Source organism: Trachurus trachurus (genome assembly GCF_905171665.1).
Source record: "Trachurus trachurus genome assembly, chromosome: 9".
Lineage (NCBI taxonomy): Eukaryota > Metazoa > Chordata > Actinopteri > Carangiformes > Carangidae > Trachurus > Trachurus trachurus.
Window position 1 is genome coordinate 22,063,035 of NC_139895.1, and position 23,932 is coordinate 22,086,966.

At 42.4% G+C, this 23,932-nt stretch overlaps 1 protein-coding gene across 1 annotated transcript in view; it reads left to right on the top strand.

Annotated features, from left to right (window-relative positions):
* Nucleotides 1–463: 463 nt before the first annotated feature.
* The window catches only part of ank1a (ankyrin 1, erythrocytic a), a 39,029-nt gene continuing 15,560 nt past the window's right edge, over nt 464–23,932 (top strand). The window contains exons 1-29 of the mRNA XM_083978714.1: nt 464–614; nt 7,751–7,852; nt 10,596–10,694; nt 11,014–11,112; nt 11,422–11,520; nt 11,701–11,886; nt 12,030–12,128; nt 12,221–12,319; nt 12,412–12,510; nt 12,777–12,974; nt 13,073–13,171; nt 13,277–13,375; nt 13,476–13,574; nt 13,892–14,089; nt 14,213–14,311; nt 14,398–14,496; nt 14,591–14,788; nt 14,886–14,984; nt 15,749–15,847; nt 16,303–16,401; nt 16,492–16,584; nt 16,681–16,753; nt 16,885–16,905; nt 19,402–19,498; nt 19,711–19,789; nt 20,133–20,248; nt 20,344–20,568; nt 20,971–21,125; nt 21,221–21,432. Of these exons, the coding sequence (XP_083834840.1) occupies nt 588–614; nt 7,751–7,852; nt 10,596–10,694; nt 11,014–11,112; nt 11,422–11,520; nt 11,701–11,886; nt 12,030–12,128; nt 12,221–12,319; nt 12,412–12,510; nt 12,777–12,974; nt 13,073–13,171; nt 13,277–13,375; nt 13,476–13,574; nt 13,892–14,089; nt 14,213–14,311; nt 14,398–14,496; nt 14,591–14,788; nt 14,886–14,984; nt 15,749–15,847; nt 16,303–16,401; nt 16,492–16,584; nt 16,681–16,753; nt 16,885–16,905; nt 19,402–19,498; nt 19,711–19,789; nt 20,133–20,248; nt 20,344–20,568; nt 20,971–21,125; nt 21,221–21,432 (3,366 nt within the window). The 5' untranslated portion in view covers nt 464–587. The remainder of the gene's footprint in view (nt 615–7,750; nt 7,853–10,595; nt 10,695–11,013; nt 11,113–11,421; nt 11,521–11,700; nt 11,887–12,029; nt 12,129–12,220; nt 12,320–12,411; nt 12,511–12,776; nt 12,975–13,072; nt 13,172–13,276; nt 13,376–13,475; nt 13,575–13,891; nt 14,090–14,212; nt 14,312–14,397; nt 14,497–14,590; nt 14,789–14,885; nt 14,985–15,748; nt 15,848–16,302; nt 16,402–16,491; nt 16,585–16,680; nt 16,754–16,884; nt 16,906–19,401; nt 19,499–19,710; nt 19,790–20,132; nt 20,249–20,343; nt 20,569–20,970; nt 21,126–21,220; nt 21,433–23,932) is intronic.

The window sequence follows — 23,932 nt, forward strand, 5'->3', positions numbered from 1 at the left end:
CATAGTGTTGGGGTGCAACAAAACCTGAAAGGTGGAGAGGATAGCTGAGGTGGAGAGCAGAACATAGACTCTGATGGAGGGCAGAGGAAAGAAAGATGGAGATGGTGGAGGCAAAATTAAGAGAAGTTTAGGCAGAGTTAGAAAAATTAAGTAAGAGAGTAAAGTTGCCAAAATGCACCAGGATGGAAGGAGGAAACCCAGAGTGAAGAGTGTGGGGCACCCATTGGTTTTTGTGTGTGTGTGTGTGTGTGTGTGTGTGTGTGTGTGTGTGTGTGTGTGTGTGTGTGTGTGTGTGTGTGTGTGTGTGTGAAATGTGTGTCTTTAGATACAGGCAGCATTCCTCCAGAGATAAACCCTTGGGCCCCCCGTCCCCTCAACCCCCACCCTCCTCAGTCTCTCCACCCACCATGCTTACTCAAGTGTGTGCGTCTGTGTGTGTGTGTGTGTGTGTATGTGTGTCCGTGTTTACGTCGGACGGGGGTCTGCGTGCTCTGTGCAGCAGCAATTGCAGGGGGCAACAGAAAAGACAGCTGTGTGTTTGAGAGAAACAGAAAACGTAAGAAAGCGAGAGTGGAGGGCCAACAGGCATGCCAGTCAAGACCGTCACTTTTGGAGTGAGTACCACAAACTCTGCTGTTCTCTGTCTCCTCTCACCTTCCTCCCTCTATATGCTCTCACTTCGTCTCTTTTCCTGTCACTCTCACTGTCTCTTCATATTATATCTCTCTACCTGTACACTTCTCCATCACTCTTGTTTTATTGCCGTCTTTTTTTCTTTCTTTTTACAATGTTTTGCTCTGCTTTAAAAACCTCGGTTGCATTTTCTCAGATGTAATGCACCTGCCAGTGCTCACTGTCTTTATCCTTTCACATCAGACAGTGATGGGCCAGGACTTTTGTCACTGGCTTAGTTCCCAGGTTTAAATCCATTTCTTTCAAACATATTTTGTCTCTAGCATATGAATATTAATATATTATTTACTCTTTGTCCTTTTTGTTAAAGGCCCTTTTTATTTATCCTGTGAATGCCTCTATGTATTTGCTCTGTTTACTAAGTAACTTACTTGTTCTCCATCCCTTTACATCCACTGCTTTGGAGTCATTGCGCTGGCTCTGCTTTCAGTGATTATTCTTTTATATATTCTTTTTTATTGTTTTTATTCTGAAATAGTTCATTCTCTTAGAGTGTAAGAGAAAAATTAGTGTTGACAGAAAACAAGAGAGATGCAGGTTATGGCTTAATGAGAAAGTGAATCGTCGCTTTCTTATTGGAGTCTAACTTTTAATGATTTTAATGTAAAAGAAACATTGGAGCATTAAAAACATAGTGAGTCAAGTGCGTACAGACCCAAACATAAACTCACCTCTTCAGATGGAGCCTCCCATTGGGAGGGAACTGAAAAGTTGTGATGCATGTGCATCCAAGATTAGGGAAAGTGCGTAGGAGCGTGGGTGTGTATCATGTTCTGTTTTCCTCCTTAATCTCGTTTCTGACTTTATTTGTTCCTCTGTTTGATGTTCAGATTGTATGATGTCAACCAGGATTAGCTGTGGTAAGTAAACTAGAGGTCAGTAAACTGATTAGCGGGTCGATTAATTAGATTCTTTCAGCGTGGCCTCACTGAAGACTATAGACTATTTTATCTACTGAGCCAGCAGAGCGAATGGCAACACAGGCCACACGATCACTAGGCCCTGCTGTGTGCATATGAACGTAATTTTGTGTCAACTGGAGTTTACCTGGGGTTAATAGCAGAAGCAGTTACTGTGAGGTTTTACTGTAGATGATGCAACTTGTAGAAATTTGCCACTGCAGTCAATTTGCAATGCTGTCAGAAGTTTATTTATCTCAGAGCCCACTAAGCAAGACCGATGCAGTCTTTCATCCTTATTTCTTCTTGAGTACAACATAACTTTTCCAATAGTCAATTTAAATATCCAGAACAGCATTGCATAAATGAGAAAAATAGTGAGAAGTGGAGAAATAAGTACTCTATGCTTAATTCTGCTCTGAATTTAGATGACTAATATCATAAAAGTACCAGTAAAGACAGTCTTCATGCAGAACCTGCAAACACAATTTTAATGTTGTAGCAGGTGTAGTTTGAGCTGCTTTTAGTTTCACTACAGAGTGATAATTCAGAACATTGATTAATCTTATTTGTATCAAAACACAATTTACTGTATGAACTACAAATGTAAAAAAAATATATTATTAATCAGATCTATCTATAAGAAGCTTTTCTCTTCAAATGTCCAATTTTCTTTCCACCACTGCAAAAGGGTGCTCACTATACCTCTGAGCATTCACTGTCAGTAGCCATTTAAGCAGGTGTGACGCTAAAGCCCTGTTCAGTTTACAGTGTGAATATACCCTCAGCTAGATAAAAAATGTTGTGCTAGAGTTTAGTTTTATAAATTTAAGATCGGTCCAACATCTGGACCGGAGTTACTTATATTCTTATATATGATCTAATCTTTTAGTCCCTCAATCTGCTATATTCTCTGGTGTTGTGTTATTGTGCAGTTAAACACATATTGTTTACCCTATCCTGATCCCGTCCTCCATAGGGTTCGAACCCTATCTCCACCCTATGGCTTTAACCCTCTTTGTCATCCCCACAAGAGATCACAGTAACCATGACAATCTCATCTACAAGCGCAGAGGCTGCAGCAGGGCAAGATATAAAGAGACAATCAATGAGTACGGCAGGGACAAACAGTGGGATACAGAGGGGTGGGGCAGGGGGCTGGGAGTGTGAGAAAGTAAATAGTAAAAATGGGACAAGACGCTTCGCCACATACGGGGGATAGAAACAGACAGACAAACGGTTGGACAGACAAGCAGATTTACATACAGGCAGACAGCGTTGAGTGGGGGAATGTAACAGCTCCATCCCAGTGGCCCTGCTCGCCTGCTTCCTGTAAATGTATCCATAGCTGAGCGGTCCCATGGGTCTCGGTCTGACTGACTCTATACTTACTACATCTCTGTAGCCGGAAACAGCCCGCTGCCTGCCCAACCTCCTCAAGCGGCCTGAGAGATGAAGGCAACGATGGAGGCCAGAGGAAAAAAAAAAAGGACAAAGAACGAAAATCAATTTCTAGAACAAATGCAAGTCAGCAGAAATGGGTGATGGAATAGCTGTTTAAGCACTCTGCAGGAATTTCCATATCCGCCGTTCAGTGCTTCCCTTCAATGTATAGAACCCATCCAGTCTCACTGTTTAGTTTAACTACATTTAGATATTGAGTTTAACAGGAAAAAAGGGTTAATTTGGTGGACTTGTAGGACTTGTGATATGCTGAACATACAGTACGTATGCACCTTATTTTCACCTCTTCTGCTGGGTGTACAAAGAGCTGCCGTGGCACTTAAAATATTCATGATTTGCACATGATGCTGTGTCAGCAATTTATGTTGTTGTGTGTGTTTGGAAGTGTGTGTGTGTGTGTGTGTGAGAGAGAGAGAGAGAAAGAGACAAGGAGAGAGGTGGAGTGGGATGTTTTCTGTATTGTGACTTTTATGTTAATTTTAATAGAAATGCTGAGATTCTTTGAGGTGGATAATAGTTTCATATCCCAGAAAGCTCACCCTGATCTTTGACTTAGAGATTCTGGCATTGACATTCGATGGGAGACCTCCAGGATTTGTGTCTGGATTGCATTTCTTCAGCAATGAGACCTTTTCAGATGTGTAACTTGTCTAGACTGTTTGGAGGAACCCATTCATTTTACCTGGAGGTCCCCACGATAAGTTGAGGGGTAAAGGGGATTTAAAGTATGAGGAGAATTTTTTTTTTATTTCTGTGACATTTCTTACAGCTCGTCCATCTCTCTGCTTTTTGGATTTTTTTCTTGTGCAATACTGTCGTGACTTTGAAAATCCCTGATATTTAACAATCTGATGATCTGATTAAATAAGTTGAACTGCGTAGTGTAAGTCCTAACCTGTGATGAGGCACTGCAAGTAGCCACGTAACAAGCTAAAAAAACTAGTTGAAACTGTAGCCGCAAGTGGGCATCAACTCTATTTTTGCTTGATCATATCAATATAGCACAATGAGCAAGAAACTGTGGGTGATTGACTTTTGAGTCACATTAATCTGCTTCCATTTCCAAAATCACAAGAAATCCACAAAGAAATGTGTCAACTTGCTCCCGATGAAATAGATTGAACACTTTACTGTGGTGAAGCGGACTTAGTTTTGCACATTGCTATTACAGTATATCAACAAAGGCAGACAAGAAAGAAGCTACTGTGATTGCAGAGCAGCAATGTAGTACTGTATGTGGATGTAATCTTGCATACAGCCACTGCAAAGAGATAGAGAGGGAACAGTTTACACAGAGATTTAATGCAGATGGAGAGAAAACACATGAAGCTCTAACAGCCATTTTTATGTCCATTGTGAACACATGACAGCATGTTCCCAAATCCATTACAATTCGATCACAAACACAGTTTCTGCTGCTCCCATTACTGCCTCGCATTGTCTTATTTCTCCCCCCGTCTCGTACACACAGACACACACACACAGCCGATCTGGTTCCACCACAAATCGCCACAAATGCACGATCATTGTTTTGTTGGAAATTGTGATTCTTCAGATCTCAGTGTGCGTTCGACATCCACGTCATGGCTGTGGATGATGATCTCAGGCTTTCCTCCTTGTGCACACAAACCTATACATGTGTACACGTTGAGTTTGCGAACACTGCAGTCCACCAGCGAGGAGGTGATGTCATTCTGTCTGCTGCAGCACCAGCAGAGGAGGCAAGCGAGGAGGGGAGGGGGGGCAGAGAGAGATAGAGAGAGGAGGGAAAGAAGGCAACAAGAAAGAAAGACTGAGATAAACAGGAGAAGAGGAGAAGATTTTCTGTGATGAGATAGGGGAATCATTTTTATTTGGTCATTTTGAGCGTCATTAACAGGAGCCTTGCACTGTCTCAGCCTGAGGACAGCTGCATGCACATTGCAGGACAGCGTGTGTTGATACTAACCATAACCATATACTGTAGCTGCTGAGCAGGTTATTGTCTTGTTTCTTATGATTAATGCGCTCGCTCGTCTCATGCTCAGCTCCAGAGCGGGCAGCTTGTCTACTCTCTGAGGGGCTCATTCATCTCAGTCCCACCAAAGACCAGCAAAAACTTAGAGGAGGAATAATACACATTTTTAGACTGCTCTGTATGCATGTGCTTCCACTGCTGTGTGCATGTACACCATACCTGTTTACATCGAGTTAGTAGGATGGGTGTGGTTCTCCCTGCATCCTTATCTCAACATGCCACACACTCACTTCTTGACGCAAGCAGATACACACACACACACACACACACACACACACACACACACACACACACACACACACACACACACACACACACACACACACACACACACACACACACGTGAGAAGTGTCACCATGGAAAGGGAGAAAAATTTTGCTGTAACAAGCGCAATCTGGGGGATTATGGTGTGAGTCTATGTGGTCTTGTAAACTGATGCTTGTAGAGGGGCCTCAGTCAGGGTCACCATGGTGTTACCATGCTGCCATTTGCTTTCAGACCATGTATATTGTGTTAAGTTGTGAGTGTCTTTGCATCAGCTGTATTTGCTCTGACTTCGATGAAAGGATTTTTCTTGCCTCACCATGGTAGATTCTGCAAACATCTTGTACATCCGCCTGGGCTCTGCCTCAGTGCATAGGCTGTCAGACCTTCAGATAGGTGTATATAACTTTTACATTCAAAATTTAGAGTCACAAGCATGAAAAAGGTCTGTTTTTTTCAATTATGAAACTTGAAATTCACTCAGATATTTTTGTTTTGCTGTATGTATAACAATCATGGACCAGGTTTCTGTCTGTCTGTCTGTCTGTCGGTCTGTCTGTCTGTCTGTCTGTCTGTCTGTCTGTCTGTCTGTCTGTCTGTTGGTTTGTTGCCCAGCAGCAGTCAAAGGGGAGGCAGTTTGTAGGTTATCACCCCCTTTCAAAGTGAAAGTGAATGAGAGTCTATTGGAGTATAATAGTACCAATACAGCTTAGCAACCATATAAACCATTAACAGAGACAGCAGCTCAGACAAGGTGCATCTACTGTTTCCTGTAACTAATATCTAAATATATGGTAGATTTATAAATGCAGGTTTATTTTATTAATTCACAGCTCGTCCATTGATTTGTTTTTGTTTCCTTTGTGTGTGTTGGAATGTCTCATAATGTTTAATATGTATCTCAATTGTCTGTGAGCAAAAGCTAAAAACAAAAGGATTTATTGGAAGGAGTGGCAGTGACTCAGGAGAAAGTGTCTCCGTGTGAGTCTGTGCTCACAACATAGCCCAAGATTTATGACTCTACACACAGGATGTTGCGTATTATATGATTTCTATCTGATAAGTGTACATACAAGGTGTGAGGAACAACAATCTCAGACTGTCAGTAAATGCTTTGCTACTTCAGTGTGCTGGAAAGTGTTCTGTTTCCCTGTCGTTTTCCTCACTTTTGTTTTTTTCAAAGTGACCTCTCTCTTTGCACAACACTGTGCCACTGGTGTCATGCTGAGTGTGTGTTGTGTCATTTGTTGCTATGCCTTTACTTCAGGCATGTGGATCTTTTCTCTTTTTTTTTTACCCAGGCTCACTCTCTCTCTGTCAAAAGAGGACCAACAACCCTGTCACTACAATAGACAACTCAATCTTAAAACACTGTGTGATGAAGTTTAGGAAAGCTGCTGCTTTGGTGTTTTTGGTGTGTGGCAGCATTTAAGGTGTATTTTTCTTATTAAAACTGCAAATTGATGTAGTAATCTCTGCATTTGAAACCACAAGCTGAATGACTGGATGGCTGTTGATTTTCCTTGACCAGCATTTTGAGATGGCTGGTGAGATGGAGGGAGAAGACGGCGTCGGGAGGGGATGGGTACAGGGAGAGGGGAGATTATGTAAATGATGTGGGAAAAGGTGCAGGGTTTGCCGCAGTCAAGTTTCTCAGTGTGGTTTTTCCCTCAGTTGCTCCCGCTTCTCCTCCTCTCCTCTCCCTCGCTCTCCCCCTGTGCCGCATGAGTGATCCTGTTTCAGCAGCACCCCTGGCTGCCGGGGAGAGGCACGAAGCCCTCAGACACAAACAAAACACAGACAAAAACACTAGACGTGCCATGAGCTTGGCCCGTGAGCCAGGACTCACCAAACCCTCTCTCTCTCTCTCTCTCTCTTTTTTCCATTCACCTTGTGTCTGCTTCTCTCTCTTTCATTCACACACATAAACCCAGAGACAGGCACAGCCAATGCACCAGACACTGTCGGTATAATCACACTTGCGTTATCACCTGAGCGCAGAGCAGCAGGTAGATGTATGGACATATATTTTTAGAGGTTTTTGTGGAGCTGAGAGACCAGTTTGGTGAAGGGGGGGGTCTATGTACTACTATTACTTCACTGGTGTTCCCACCACATCCTCAAATTCACATTTCAAGGTGCAAATGCATATTTTCAAAATGCAGTCTCCAAACACCAGGGGAGGAAATGAAATGAGAGGGAAAACTGATGGGTATCCGCCATCCTGCTACTGAACGTTTTCAGTTTGTTTTTTTTCCTGCTTTTTTTCTAGAAATAATAACCAAACTGTCTCCCTCTCCGCTTTTCCTCTCTATTCCTCTACTTTATGTGTCTCTCACTTTCTCTTATACCCCTCACCTCTCCTCACCCTCCCCCTCCGCTCTCTGTTCCATCTCTCTGTTTCACTTGCAGGCAGATGCTGGCAACAGTTTTCTCCGAGCGGCCCGGTCTGGCAACTTGGACAAGGCCCTGGACCATATCAAAAATGGCATTGATATAAATACGGCCAATCAGGTGAGAGAGCAGCACATTCCCTAAGTTATAGCTTCAGACTGACAAGCTCATCTAACTGTCAGCCAGTGGTTCTTTTATTTATTATGTACTCGACACTCTTGTCTGGTAGTTTTTGCTAATCTGCAAAAATGATCTTCAGTTGTACTGCATAATAGTTCATGGCAAGAATAGAAATTGAAATATTTGAGTGTTCATTTGCCCACTGTTGAGTCCTGCCAGGGTTTAGTATTCTGTCTCTCTATCTGCTTTCTAGCTGATTAAATTAAAATTCAGGAAGTGGGTGTGCTGCCCACTTCTTATTCAAAAAAAGAACAACAATGTGTAAATGGAAACTGCAGTGTAATTTCACTAATGGTGAACGCAAACTGAGATGATTAGTCATTTTTTCATGGCTTGGTCCTGATCAGATGTGAACAGAAAAATGACCTGCAGTGGCTCTCCATTCATCCTACATTTCACACAGAAATGGTCAAGTTATAAACCAAATAGATGGTTTCATTTAGAATCTAAGTCACAATCTTTTTTTTTACCATCATGTTCTGCTCAAATATTGTCCATGTATACCACAATTTGTTCTATCATTATTTCTATATGATTTTGTTTTGAGTGTCCCAGTGTGCATGATGTGTTTGAGTTTACCACTGTGCTGTTATATGCCCATTCATCTGCCTGTGCACTCAGTCATGCACTGGACTGTACTGTATGTGCGTACTCAGGCAGACCGTTAATCAGTGGCTGGAGGTGACAGGTGGAGTATACAGGGTCTCCTGGGAAGGTGATAAATGGGGCAGGGTCTTCTCCTTCGTCCTGCCTCTTCCATCCTGCCTCCTTTCCTCTGACACTTGTTCCCAGAGTGTCCAGGAAGAGGCAGCGCTAGTGGGCTAGGGCCGCTGCCCTCAGGCTACTGAAACTTTGCCAAAAACTGTATGTGTGTACTGTATGTGTGTTAGAGAGATTCCTCTGGCTCATTAATCTAACTTAGTCATGGGTTCCCTTCCATTCACTTACGCTGTCCTCAACATTTTGTTATTATTGCTGGTAATGCTCCTGTCAGGACGTCTATGAGGCCTATTCACAGGCCTCATAACAGACCTCACATAACAAGAGACTTATTTGTAAAGTGACACTGTACAGTGAGTGGCCATTTCCAGCAGATAACGAAGGGAGACACCTCATGGATTAAACATATAATTACATGTAGAAATACAGTCTGATACCAGAATATTTTTGACTTTCGAGATGAATTATCCTGATTTCCAAAACTGACATCACAGTTCATTGTTATGTTGATATTCGTAACGTGATATTTGGTTATTTTCACTGTGATCACGGTGTTAATTGTGTTTGAGCTAAAGTGATTATCTACAACATACAACTTTCTACTTTTTACTTTTCTACTTTCACTCACATGTATTTCGGTTACTCTAGGTTGAATATAGCCTTTTTTGTAGAAAGATAGAACAGATTTTTTTTTTTAAAAGGTGCAGTGCACTGGACATGTTTTTCAGTCAAGCCATTTTTTCCTTTTTCTATACAACCACCAGATCGCTGCAAATTTAGAAATTTTTTAATTCTACATAAAGTGGCTTTAATTTTTGTCACAATCAATATTATTGTTTTGAAGACATTAAATTCAGACAACATTTTCTTATGTATCTCCATGTTTGTACTGTAGGTCCTAGGCATGTGCAGAGTTTTTTTTAACAGAAATAAGTTCTCATAGTTGAAGTTTAGAAGTTCAATTAATCACTAACTACTGTATTTCCTACCCTAATGGTTTTTGTGGAGATACAGAATGAGATAGTTGTAGACTGTCACTTTAACACTGGCGGCGACAGTTGCGTTGTTGTTGTTGTTGTTGTTGTTGTTGTTGTGCTTGCATGTGGTTGTTCTGTGTGTCCAGTCCGATGGGAGCGTGGCCAGGTGGAGGTTTGACGGTGGCAGTTGTGTCTCTGTTAACTTGTCTGAGTGGATACTTCTGCCATGGGTTGCTCACCAACACACTGCCTCACCCCTGCCCCCCTCCCATTATTATTGTGCCCCCCCCCACACCTCCCCGCCTTTGCCCCTCTCAGCCTAACAACTGCTCCACTACCCTCTCTCCCCCACCTGGTTTTACTGGTTTACTAACTCACCTCCTTTTTTTTTCTTTCTTTTTTCTCCTCCTCCTCCTCCATCGCCTCCCTCTCTCTCCCCTCCTTCCTTCTCTCCTCTGTCTGCAGTAGAGTGATGGTGTGCTGTGGTCTCCCCACTCAGAGGAATAATATCAGTGGTGTGGGAAAGGTCCAACCTCACATGTCCTGTGCGGCTGAAGGAAGGCTGTGTGAGGTCAGACCTATTCCACACGGCTTGTATTCTTCCCAGCCACGAGACCTGCGGCCTGCCATCCCCCTCCCGTCCCTCTTCCCCCCCCCCCTCCTCCTCCTCCTCCTCTTCCTCCTCCACCACCTCCTCTTCCTCTCACCACCATTAATCAAATGAAAATGATCACATCCTGATTTTCATCCCTGTAGACGTTGTTTTCGCTAATGACCACTTTGATTCTGAGAGTACTGCATGCGTGGTGTCTAGTGTAAGTATTTGCCTGCTGTGGTTTGTGCGACAACCCCAGTTGTTTAATTTGGCATGGCCCACATCTGTTTTGGTGTATACATGTGTTTATTCCTTTAAGGTCGGGGGCTATGTGTGTTCATAGAGTGTTTAGGACTCTTCAGTATGAGGTCTGCTCTGCTCTCTCACTCAGAATGGGCTTAATGGGCTACATCTGGCCTCGAAAGAAGGCCACGTCAAAATGGTGCTGGAGCTACTACACAATGGAATCGTATTGGAGACCACCACAAAGGTAAAATCTCCTGGAAATAGTCCTGTTATCATCCAAAATGTGTATGAAAACCTAAAAGCTGGCATGTAATGACTGGTCAAATATGTAATTTTGATGGTAAGGCTAATTATTTTCTTGTATGTGAATCACTGTCATTTGTTTACCCAAATTAAAATTTCATCAGCGCATTATACATCTATGTAATTTTAGAATACAACATGAAATATTTGTATACTACCCAAAAACCACATGCATACATGCCCTTTGCATATTGATGTTGGTTGTGGGTGCTCATAATGACTGTGTACACCCTTCTCCTCATGTATCTGTGTTTAAACAGAAAGGGAACACGGCCCTGCACATTGCCGCCCTGGCGGGGCAGGAGCAGGTGGTCACAGAGCTGGTTAACTACGGGGCCAATGTCAATGCTCAGTCTCAGGTGAGATACAGTGCTGCTCTCGCAGTGGTGATCACAGGACGCCAAGGCTGCTCATCAGTATTTACAATGTCAACTTTACTGTGAAGCCATTGTAGTAACTATTGCAGTTCCATCTGTTAACTGTGTCTTTGTTCCTATATTTCTGTGTGTTGGTGTTTCCTTTCTGTGTACATCCTTGTGCGTGCATCTGTGACTGTCTTCCTACCTGTCTGTTGCTGTGCCTGTGTCTCCTCTGCTGCTGCCGCGGCCGCTGCTGTGTGTGTGTGTGTGTGTGTATGTGTGTGTTTGTTGTGCGTCTTTCTGAGACAGAAGGGTTTCACTCCACTCTACATGGCTGCGCAAGAAAACCATCTAGAGGTTGTGAAGTTTCTTCTGGAGAACGGAGCCAATCAGAGCATTCCAACTGAGGTACCAAGACCTGAGAGAAGTTTTCAAAGAGTAATCTCCCAAAATCCTCAATCCCACCCTCGCTGATCCAGACTCACTGTCCTTCCATTCTGTTTTGTTCTCATAAGCCTCTCTTCTTACATCTCCCAATTTTCTTTCCATGAGTAATTCAGTCTTCTAACCCTCTCCTTTGTCCTTCAGGATGGATTTACCCCTCTGGCCGTGGCCCTTCAGCAGGGACATGAAAATGTCGTAGCCCTTCTCATCAACTACGGCACCAAGGGAAAGGTTCGCCTTCCGGCGCTGCACATTGCAGCACGAAACGACGATACACGCACAGCAGCAGTGCTTTTGCAGAACGATCCCAATCCTGATGTACTCAGCAAGGTGCGTGGATTGATGTGTGATTGATTGTACACACATGCGTTACTTGTAAAGTGGAAAATGGGCATCTTTGTTTGTTTTTCTTTGTGTTTCAAAGTGCAAGGGTAATTACTATGACGTGTACTCACCCTAATGTGTCCCAGCAGACTGGATTCACACCCCTGCACATTGCTGCACATTATGAAAACTTGAACGTAGCTCAGCTGCTGCTCAACAGAGGAGCCAATGTCAACTTCACCCCAAAGGTAGGACATAACTAAAAGACACACATACACAAAGAGAGCAGAGAGCAAGTACAAGTGATTAACCTTTTAAGTGCAATTGAATCTTTCTGCAGAACGGCATCACTCCTCTGCACATCGCAGCCAGACGGGGGAATGTGATCATGGTCAGACTACTGCTGGACAGGGGGGCACAGATTGATGCCAAGACCAAGGTACAGCACACATCCATCCTGCTGCATACTAAACTCATCCCCTTGATGCATCACTAAATCACTTACAATCATCTCTGTCTCTCTCTGTCCAGGATGAGCTCACTCCTCTACATTGCGCGGCCAGAAATGGTCACGTCAGGATTATCGAGATCCTGCTGGACCATGGGGCGCCGATCCAGGCAAAGACCAAGGTAAAACACCTACTGACACACGAGTCTCTAAACATGAACTGGGCACCATCTAGTTTGGTTTGGTCCCAAATGCAAATCAGTGAGCTTTTGGGTGCTTTTGTGTTTTTTTGGTATTAAGTGAAAGTGAGTGAGTGAAAGATGGTAATCCATCAGCCAAACACAGCCATGATTTCTTCTTGCTGCTCTTTCTAAATCTGATCACTACAAAAAAAATTTGCACCAGTTCATAATCAACATGTTTTTTTGTTTGTTTGCTTTTTTTTCAGAATGGCCTGTCTCCAATCCACATGGCAGCACAGGGTGACCACATGGACTGCGTCAAGCAGCTTCTGCAGTACAACGCAGAGATTGATGACATCACACTGGACCATCTCACTCCTCTGCATGTGGCGGCACACTGTGGCCACCATCGCATGGCCAAAGTACTGCTGGACAAAGGGGCCAAACCCAACTCCCGGGCACTGGTCAGTGACAAACATGCATAAGAACACGCTTAATTTGTCTATTCAGTCATAGCAAAGTAACTTCTTACCTGATGGTAACTGTCTCTTTTTTTTAACAGAATGGCTTCACTCCTTTGCATATTGCCTGTAAAAAGAACCACATGCGTGTGATGGACCTCCTGCTCAAACACTCTGCATCACTAGAGGCTGTGACTGAGGTAAAAGAAATACATGACACATTCATTTTAAAAAAGAGTGTTCAAAGTGAAAGCACATAAATGTATTTAGACGATGTCTTCTAATTCTACCCTAATTTTGAACAGTCTGGCCTGACCCCCTTGCATGTGGCATCATTTATGGGTCACCTCAACATTGTGAAGATCCTGCTACAGAAAGGAGCTTCCCCCAGCGCCTCCAACGTGGTGAGTTCCCGTCTGAGATGCCAACAGCAACACAAATAATGAAATAACACTTTAAATAACGAAAGGTGTGACTGTGTTTTTGTTTTGTGTGTGAGAGCAGAAAGTGGAGACTCCTCTCCATATGGCATCTCGGGCGGGACACTTTGAGGTGGCAGAGTTTTTACTGCAGAATTCATCACCAGTGGACGCCAAGGCCAAGGTACGTAGACATCTCACACAGCACGGACTGTGCACCCCAGTGATTCATGCAAAAGATTCCTAGCAGACAAGTCGTAAATGCTCTGAATGCCTCATTTTGTTATGAGATATATGGAAGCGTCTTGCAACTGATTCTTGGCTAATGAGGGAGACAGAGCTTTGTTTCCGTGGGCTAATTCCACTTCTGCACGACGCTGATTCATTTTGACTGATCATGGATCACAGTAGAGAAGCCTAGAATTAAAGATAGGATCGTCGAAGACTTCTTTTTAGGTGTTTTAGTTTACACATCCTAAGCACTCTCTCCTCCTTGGCCAGGATGACCAAACACCTTTGCATTGTGCTGCTCGGATGGGCCACAAGGAGCTTGTGCAGCTGCTGCTGGAGCAGAAAGCCAACCCTAACTCCACCACCACAGCAGGACACACACCTTTACACATCGCTTCCAGAGAAGGTCACGTACAAACCGTCCGCATCCTGCTGGATATGGAGGCTCAGCAGACCAAGATGACCAAGGTAACACATCCATTTTGCATATTCTAGCCAAGGTTTTACCTGATGCTGAGTATTTACCTCAATTGGATTTGCAGCACCGGTGAGCCTAATATTGTGTCCCAATTCCTGTTGATGCTTCTGTAGAAAGGCTTCACTCCGCTGCATGTGGCCTCCAAGTACGGCAAGGTGGATGTGGCAGAGCTGCTGCTGGAGAGAGGAGCCAACCCTAATGCTGCGGGGAAGGTAAGAATACAAAAGGTAGAAATTTAATTTAAAAAGTGATTTATGATGTAACCCATGTTGATGAAGTTTCGATTCTGTTTTTGCAGAATGGTCTAACTCCTCTGCATGTTGCTGTACATCACAACAACCTGGATGTTGTTAACCTGCTTGTCAGCAAGGGAGGATCACCACATAGTGCAGCCAGGGTAAAAGAAAAAACAAAACAAATCATCACATAGTTAATCATAAATGTGGCAAATATTTAGCTTTTCCTGAACAATGCTCATGTTTGTGCTCCAGAACGGCTACACTGCCCTGCACATAGCATCCAAGCAGAACCAGGTGGAGGTGGCGAACAGCCTGCTGCAGTACGGAGCGTCAGCCAATGCTGAGTCACTGCAGGGAGTCACACCTCTCCACCTTGCCTCGCAGGAAGGAAGGCCCGACATGGTCTCCCTGCTCATCTCCAAACAGGCCAATGTCAATCTTGGCAACAAGGCAAGAAACCACATACATGATGAAAGAATGGCTAGAATGGTAATTGCGTGTGTGCGTATCCGTGATTTATTTGTCCTTCCACTTTTGTTGCCTACAGAGTGGATTAACCCCACTCCACCTCGTGGCACAGGAAGGACATGTTGGCATCGCGGATATCTTGGTGAAACAGGGAGCCTCAGTCTATGCTGCCACACGGGTAAGAGCCGAGTCACGTACAAACAGAAGAAACAGACACAGGTTTAAGAGAGTGTCACTAGAGTTACAGAGTTTCTTTATCAACACCTTGACAACCTCGGTGTAGGAACTACTTGTCCTGTAGCAGATAGCGTCTAAGATCGGAAATAAAAATAGCCTGATGAGTTCATGGCAGAAGCTTAAGTTACCATCAATGCATGGCAGATCCTAGAGGGGTTCAGATCACTCAGACCTCTGCTACATTGGTTTTACAGCTGTGTTTTGACATGGAGTTGTACCATATTAATAAAGACAACAGTTAAGTTTAGTTTTATGCAGAATGCTGTAATAAAGTCAGTTCAACAGCACCACAAACTATGTCTTTAAAAATGAACCCAATTTGACATTATATAGGATTATTTCATTTGATATATTTATTATTTATGTGGTAGCTACAGTAGTATATGTTGTTGGTCTCTTGAAACTGGAATTTATTATGACATTTTATAGGATTATATTGTTTTTGTTCCCATTACAGTATGTGCACAGGAAGCATTTGTGTCCTGTCTTTCCTAAATTGCAGCCTGAATGCAATTTTTATCATCACCGTTTTTCCAGAAATAATTTGACCCATCAGTTGATGTAATATTCATGAGACACTCAACCCCAAATAGGATCAAATCTGCATAATGTAGTCAGATTAAAAGGTCATTAAGACACTAAAGTTATGCGACTTTGATGTTTTTTGTGTTGAGGACTTTCTGCTCTTTTTCTCTCTCCTCTCAGATGGGTTACACTCCCCTGCATGTAGCGTGTCACTATGGCAACATCAAGATGGTGAAGTTCCTCCTGCAGCAACAGGCCAATGTCAACAGCAAAACAAGAGTGAGTGCCTCCCTCTGGTTTTGGATGAAACTACAACAAAATTTAGCCTGAGCATGAGTCACAGAGCCACTGAGTGTCAACTCTCCCTGTCTCATTCAACAGTCAGTACAATTAGGTCATGACTGTAGCTGTTAACATGGGCCTCTTTATATAATGATCTTTTGGCCTGGGGGTATTTTATCTCTCTGAAGTCTGATGTATGACCCTCTGTAATATTAAAACATGATTTGCTTTACAGGAACAGCTCCATTAACAGTTTAAAACTGGTGAATTTTCATGATGATAAATGCACGTATTGTAATTAGAAATTCAAGCCACAGAAACCCAGCTCAACTTATCAACGTATTGTTTTTGTGGCCTGTAAAAAATGTGGGAAAAAAATCCATTGCAAGTTCCCAGAGCCAAAGATGACACGTGAACATTGCTTGTGTTTTCTTGTCATTTGTCACTTCTAGCTTGGATACACTCCTCTGCACCAGGCGGCCCAGCAGGGACACACAGACATTGTGACACTATTACTGAAGCATGGAGCCCAGCCCAACGAGACCACAACAGTGAGCACGAATAATGCCATCCCCTCCATTAAACTTATTGAAAAAGTTTGATCTTCAGTGATCTCATCAATCTGATCCTCTCTCTGTTAGAATGGTACTTCAGCTCTCGCCATTGCTAAGAGGTTGGGCTACATTTCTGTGATTGATGTCTTGAAGCTTGTCACTGAAGAGACGGTTTCCATGGTGAGAGGTTTAGAAATACTATTAAAAAATTCAAGTTTAAAACTTTTTTCTCTTTATGTTGTATCTGATATTTTCTCTTCCCTCTGTGCCCTGTAGACGACCACAGAGAAACATCGCATGAGTTTCCCTGAAACAGTGGATGAGATACTAGATGTGTCTGAGGATGAAGGTAGAGTATTAAAGTTATTATTACTCAAATAAAACAGAAAGAAACAACGGACTGTAAGTCCACACAAATATTACGCAATCTTTTACGCCTTATTTATTTTTTTCAATTCCTGTTTTTATGCCCTTTTTTAGGAATTGCACAGCTAACATTAGGTATGAATGTCTCTTTCTCTTATTGTGCGGCATTCATAGGTCGTTTTAGCAAAGTGTGTGGCTCCATTTCAAGCTCACTCTCTCCATCTTTATCTCCCTACCTCTCTTTTTCGCTCCCTCTGTAGTGGCGCTCACTGTGATGGTGGCTCTGGTTTCTCATTGGCATGCACCCATAGCACCCATGTCTGTAACCTTTATGTGTCCCCTCAATAACACCGTCATCTTCTAACTCTCCAGGTGTTTTTTTTCCCCTCTGTGTGATAACAGCAGCAATTGTTTTCACAGTCATAGTCAGAGCAGACCACTCCTAAAATATATAGGATCGAGCAAATATCAAACCAAATGTATTGAATATTTGGTCAAGAACTGCTGTGTGAGCATTAGTCTGTCTTTCACTGTTGAATTGTGTCAGTGTCTCTCTGAAGTCATTGTTTACATGTCTAAAGTAGTGTCTCCATTGTGCACATTGTGTTCCTTACATGTGTTAGTTGGGCCGTTAATTTGTGATGAATGGTGGCTTAGTAAAAAGGTTTATATAGCTATTTTTGGCATTTGCTATTGACAGTGGAAGACAGTGGATTGACAGTCAGCTAATTGTTTTGGTTTTCTGAAATGCAGTTTTTGGTTCATTCTCTATTGTCAGAAATATTTCAGTCACAAAAGGCAGCTGATTAATGCTCTAATAACCAATTTCTGCAACATTGTCAGCACCAAACAGCCGACAGAAACACAGTTAGCAATTAGCTTGTGAGCGTAGTCACCAACAAGTTTGGCATATTAGCCTAAAGGTTATAAAAGACGGTTAAGCAGCATAGTAAAGTATCTTTGACATCACCTCACAGTTCACAGTTTGTTTCTGCTGCCACTAAGTTGCTAAAAAAAAAGTTACAATTAGCTACAGGTGTAACTTTTAATGTCTGAAGTTTACAACCAGGGATATTCAAAGTTTACCCACAATAACCAACTTTTCTTTACAGTAGCACCAAACATGTCAACACAGTCAGCAGTTAGATTAGCTTTTAGCTAAACAGTCAAATAGGCTCCACTAGGGGTTGGTAGAAAACAAAAGCAGAGCTACAGTAGAAGGAGAGTGGACAGAGAAAAATCCTAGTGTTGCTCTGGCGTGTAAATAAACAAGTGTTTGCTTACAGGTTTGCCTTATCAGCATGTTAAAGGTGATAACATATCCTCACAGTTCACATCTTGTTCCTGCTGCCTCTTAGTGGCCAAACAGAATCACACATTGGAGGTGGAACTTTTAAGTGAACAACAACACTGACAATGATGTCAGAGGACTTTATATTTTTAGTCCCCTGATAATTTAACTGACAGATTGTCACCGTTGCTCTAAATATAGAAAGTAGCTGAGTTGCCATCTTAAAGATACATCTCGTATCCGGAATGTTAAAGTGATGCTGGCAGGATATCCGATGTGCAGGCTCACATACAGTAACACTTTGCCTACCCCGACGTGGCGGCACACACATGGCACATGAGACAGAGAATATGCAGGACACGGGCTGACTCATATGAACCTGTGGGAAGTGCACTCACTGAGTCAAACATAGTGTAATGACACCTACGACATCATTTTAGCTCTGCAGCGCGTACAGACACCCACTCACACAAGCTGTGCTGATACGGTCACAAATTAATTCACACCGCGGAGACCTGCTTTTGTTGCAGTAGAAATCTAGAAAAATTACAGGGAGATTTTGGGGGTAAGTAACCAAGACCTCTGCTCACATCAAGATGTGCTGTCCTGTGCTGCCCTGTGTCCTGTGCTTTCAAAGTAGAGTAAGGAACAGCTTGTGCTCCTGTCACATGTGTGTTGTCGTGTCTCTGTGCTGTTGTGATTGTCTCTGCCTTCCCGTGTTTTAGAGCGAGTCTCCTCATGCATCACTCTCTGAGCCAGAGGAAACCTCTAAAACCTCCAGTCCAATAACTGTTTATTCACTAGACAACAAATTTCTGGAATGAGATTATGCTGATGCATGCTGTCCCCAGAGACTGTGCTCTGTGCACATCTATAATGCTGCTGTCGCTAACTGAGCTTTTTATGGGTTTTTGAAAACTCCACACTACATGTATAAAGTGTCCTCTCTTGTTTCGATGTAGTAATGTTTAGCTGTGCTGAATCAAAAGTGTCGGACTCAGCAGACTGAAACTACAACTGATTATAGTGACCTACTCTATTGTTCCTGTCCTTGTATGCCATTTTAAGTGTTTCTGTCGCTCTATAGAAGTGGCTGCATTTCATTTTTTCCCCATAGTCTAGCAGTAAGGTCAGTGTACAGGACATTGTCACTAATGTCTCATTTCACCAGTCTAACCCCTAAACCACAGAGCCATCACCTAAGTCCTGGGCTATCGTGTTATCTAACCCCTCTAACACCTGGTTAACAATCTCGTTCTTTTCTTTCTCTCTTTCTCTTTTGCTGTTTCACCAACCTGACCATGGTCTGTTCGCTCTCTTTGGCATGTTGTTCTCTGAAGGAGAGGAGCTCTTGGGGACAGAAGGGGCCAGGTACATGAAGATGGATGACATGAAAGACCATGATGACGATTTCCTCTCCCCCAAGAAATCACTGGAGTACGAGAGAGGGCTGGGCACAGCGTAAGGGGGGCTGGGGGGGGGAAATAGGGGAGAGAGCCAAGCTGGTAGCCACAAGCTAATAGGTGGATGGATAGAGGGGGCTACACAATAGACACTCACTGAACACCAGGGAGAAGCACTTGGGAGGAGGTGAGATATGGAGAAACTTTTTTAGTCTGACTTGTGTTTTTTCTCTTTTCATACAACAGAAATTACTCGCCAGCCATTCCCAGGATCCCCCGTGTCTCTCCAGAGACTGTTATCCTGAAAGAACATGTGATCGATCAGGTACTGTACAGAACAGCTTGAGAAGATAATGCAAACTGAGGATAGATATTTAGTTGATATGTATTCCGCACATATTTTATCTAAACTCACAGTTTTGGTTAAAACTTTTAAAATTATATATACTCCCTAGTGATTGACTTGAGACCGTGTAACTAAATGTAAATGAGAATCCCTTTTGAATTTTTATGGTGTATTTCCTCCATTATGCCCGATAAAAAAAAAATAATAATAAAAGTTGTATAAACATAAGTACATAGCCTAGTCATACTTTTTCATCAGAGCTCAAATCCTCTGCATAAACAGGTGATGATGTAATAATAGTTTTTTTTTCTGTTTGTTGTAGCAACACACTCCTCTTCCACTGCCCAAAGAATACGATGAGGACTCGCTGATTCCCAGCAGCCCAGCCACTGAGACTTCAGACAATGTCAGCCCAGTTGCCAGTCCCATACACACAGGGTCAGCTAAGTGATAACACAGAAGAAAACTTTTTATTTCACTTTAAGTGTAATATTGTCTGGCAGCTAATAATCAAAATCCTTGTCCAATGGCAGGTTCCTGGTCAGTTTTATGGTGGATGCTCGTGGTGGCTCTATGCGAGGCAGCAGACATAACGGTCTGCGTGTCATCATACCTCCGCGGACCTGTGCAGCCCCCACACGCATCACCTGCCGCCTGGTGAAGCCACAGAAGTTGACCAGCCCCCCTCCTCTGGTGGAGGGAGAGGGGCTGGCCAGCAGGATCATCTCCTTGGGTCCAGCTGGCATGCAGTTCCTGGGGTGAGGAAGCCACTGTGTAACGCTTTACGCTTTAGAGTTAGCAGTCCCTGCCCTCGTCCCTACGTCACCACATTCACGCGCATCCCTTGGCTGCACACACAGAGAGGACCACCCCTTTATGCCGTTCTCTCTCCTCATTGGATAAAGGTTGTAGGATACAAGGAAAGTTTTCTCCTCGGCTTACAGCAGAGCAGAGTGACTGACAGACCCGTGTTTCAGACCAAACACTCTATATAAGTGATGGCTGTCGGAAGATATAACTATTTAAGACTTATATTAACACAAACATTCCGCTTACTTCTGCTTTAAAATAAAGATTATTAAATTTAAGTTAGCCTTCTACTACCCCCATAAAAATATATATATACTCATGTGTCATTTCATTTGTGTTGTGTTGTTCAGACCAGTGATAGTGGAGATCCCGCACTTTGCTGCTCTGGGTCGTGGTGACCGGGAGCTCGTGGTGCTGAGGAGTGAGAACGGCTCCGTCTGGAAAGAACATCGCAATCGCTATGGCGACGAGGTGTTGGAAACAATCCTGAATGGGATGGATGAGGGTAAGAGTTTACATGTGTCATGCTTGATTACAGACTCTCAGACACTCAATAACTGTCGGTCAATGGTTTCATTTAACCTCCTCTCCTCTGCTCAGACTTAGAAAGTCAAGAGGAACTTGGGAAGAAGCGAATCCGTCGTATCATCTCTACCGACTTCCCCCTTTACTTTGCTGTTGTATCACGCGTCCAGCAAGAGAGTGACCTGATTGGTCCGGAGGGAGGTTCACTGACAAGTAAACTGGTGCCGTTGGTCCAGGCCTCATTTCCTGAGACGGCAGTCACCAAACGAGTCCGCCTGGGGCTGCAGGTGAGATGGGACGATGAGGAGAAGGAAGGAGAGGAGAGACAGAATCGTTAATGCCTGTGTTGCCTGAAAAAAGCATGTTGGATGTCTTTTGATTAATCTTGGAATGACCTGATCATATCAGCACGTGTGCCAAGTTTCCCTGGTTTAAGTTTCCTCTTTCTGTTTTTTTATTTTGCTTTTCATATCTTAGGACATGTTTTGCCTTTTATTTCACACAGTGCATGCACTTGGCACCTTTACACAACTGTGGACTGATCATTGAGTGCTGATATGTTATTGTTTGATCTTCCATATCATCTTGATGTCATTCTTACTAATGTATTTATGTCACTGGCGAACCCCTGTTTTTAGTCTATTTAACACATGAATTTGATATACCTAGTCAAATATTACTTGATGGAAAAGCGTATGCATTCTTGGTGGAGCCAGGAAAGACTGTGTTTGAGTTTATACTCTTTGTCCAGTGATTTTGGTATCATGAATGTCTGAAACGAGACCTTAATTTTTGAAACACAGAAGTGTTTCCCCACATAAATAGGGATGCACCTGAGCACCTGAGCTTCAGACCTTTTTTACTTGTCGTCATATCACTGTTTATTGAAGCTCTTGGTCTGTTTTTGTTTATACTATACCCTTCTCAAGTGAGGTTTCCTCAAACATACACACCAAAGACAAGATCAATTGTTTTTAGCACACTTTACCACACTTAGTTATACAGTAAATAAAGACAACATATTTAGGGTCCTACAGTATGAACTTTTCAACAATCTTTCTCCAGTCCAATCAGATTAAACCAGCCTTAGTTAAACAAGCATCCACCCTGACAGGCCGTTTCAAAATGAAATTTTGAAATCAAGGAAGTAATGCTCCCATTTCTTTGGAGTGTTAGCTGTAAGTTCAAAACCTATCTTAAAGGGATAGTTCAACATTTTGGCAAATTGGCCCATTGCCATAATCCCTATAGTCATAGCAGTAGGTTCGTTACCTTTATTTGTCGGTGTAAGCTATTTTTAGAACGGAGGAGCGGAGCGGCAGGCTGTTCAGAGCTACACTATGGAGGCTAATGGAATTTCTTGGTTTCCCTCATCAAACTCATCAAATACAAAATCCCAAAACTCCAAAACGCTTTCGTGGACAAGTTGTGAGCTGCACAATCACCACGCTATGAGATAATAATAGAACGTTACGAGACAGAGTTGTTTTAGAGGTAAATTCATGCAAAACCGCTGATGCGCGTTGCGTTCAGGGACAGTTTTTCAGCAAGCAGACTCTGTATTTACCTCGAAAACGGCTCCGTTTCGTAACGTTCCATTATTACCTCATAGCGTGGTGATTGTGCAGGTCATAACTTGTCCACGAAAGCGTTTTGGAGTTTTGGGATTTTGTATTTGATGAGTTTGATGAGGGAAACCAAGAAATTCCATTAGCCTCCATAGTGTAGCTCTGAACAGCCTGCCGCTCCGCTCCACCGTTCTAAAAATAGCTTACACCGACAAATAAAGGTAACGAACCTACTGCTATGACTATAGCGATTATGGCAATGGGCCAATTTGCCAAAATGTTGAACTATCCCTTTAATATTGTTAAATTGCAGATTGCACTCACTAAGTCAACAATCCAATCATCAACCATAAGATTTTATTTATTTTGGCACAGTGACACTTTTCACTTCTGCTAGTTTCAGTCTCTAATAATTTCAGACATTTGGTCGGTTGCTAAACAAAAAAAGCATATTAAATCATATGATTACATCATATATTACATGATATCTATTTCTGCCTTCATTTTTTTCAGTGTGCACATCTTTGTTGTATAAATATGCCTTATTTTTTTCAGATTTGGCATGTCAAAGTTTCATTTGCATGTGATTTCATTTTGTCAGGTTAAACATACCTTCTGTTTAGAATTCCACTTTGAAACTGATTTCATTTACTCCTTTTTTAAATAAACTTATTTACTTTAAATATGTAGGTCAGCAACTTCTGAATTATAATCATCAGATATTAGAATATAATTTAGTGAACCAAAATGACAGTATGATGCAGTATTAATGGACCTTACGCTGTGTGTTTGGTTCAACACCTGTCTTTTAGACAAATGAATGAATGAATGAATGAATTTATAACAAGCTATATATTTCTTTGAAACTAACTAAACCACACATATCGTAACCTCTAAGATGAAAATAGTAAATCTAACTGAATGTAAGTAAAATAGGCATGGATTTAATTTTATGTATTTTCTTGTACAGATTTATTTTAACAATTTCATCTTTTTCAGGAGCAAATCTATTTCACTAAATTGTTGCTGTAGTAATCATGTCAGGAATGAAAACCACACAGCCTTTTTTTTTGATATCCTTTTTGTATTAATGATTGTAAACGCCTCTTGTTAACACATTGTTACTTTTCACAATAAAAAAGAAATTATTAAGTCCTAAAACCAATTTGTGTTGCAATTGTCTTTCCAAATGTATTTTTAAAAACATGAGGTATTTTAT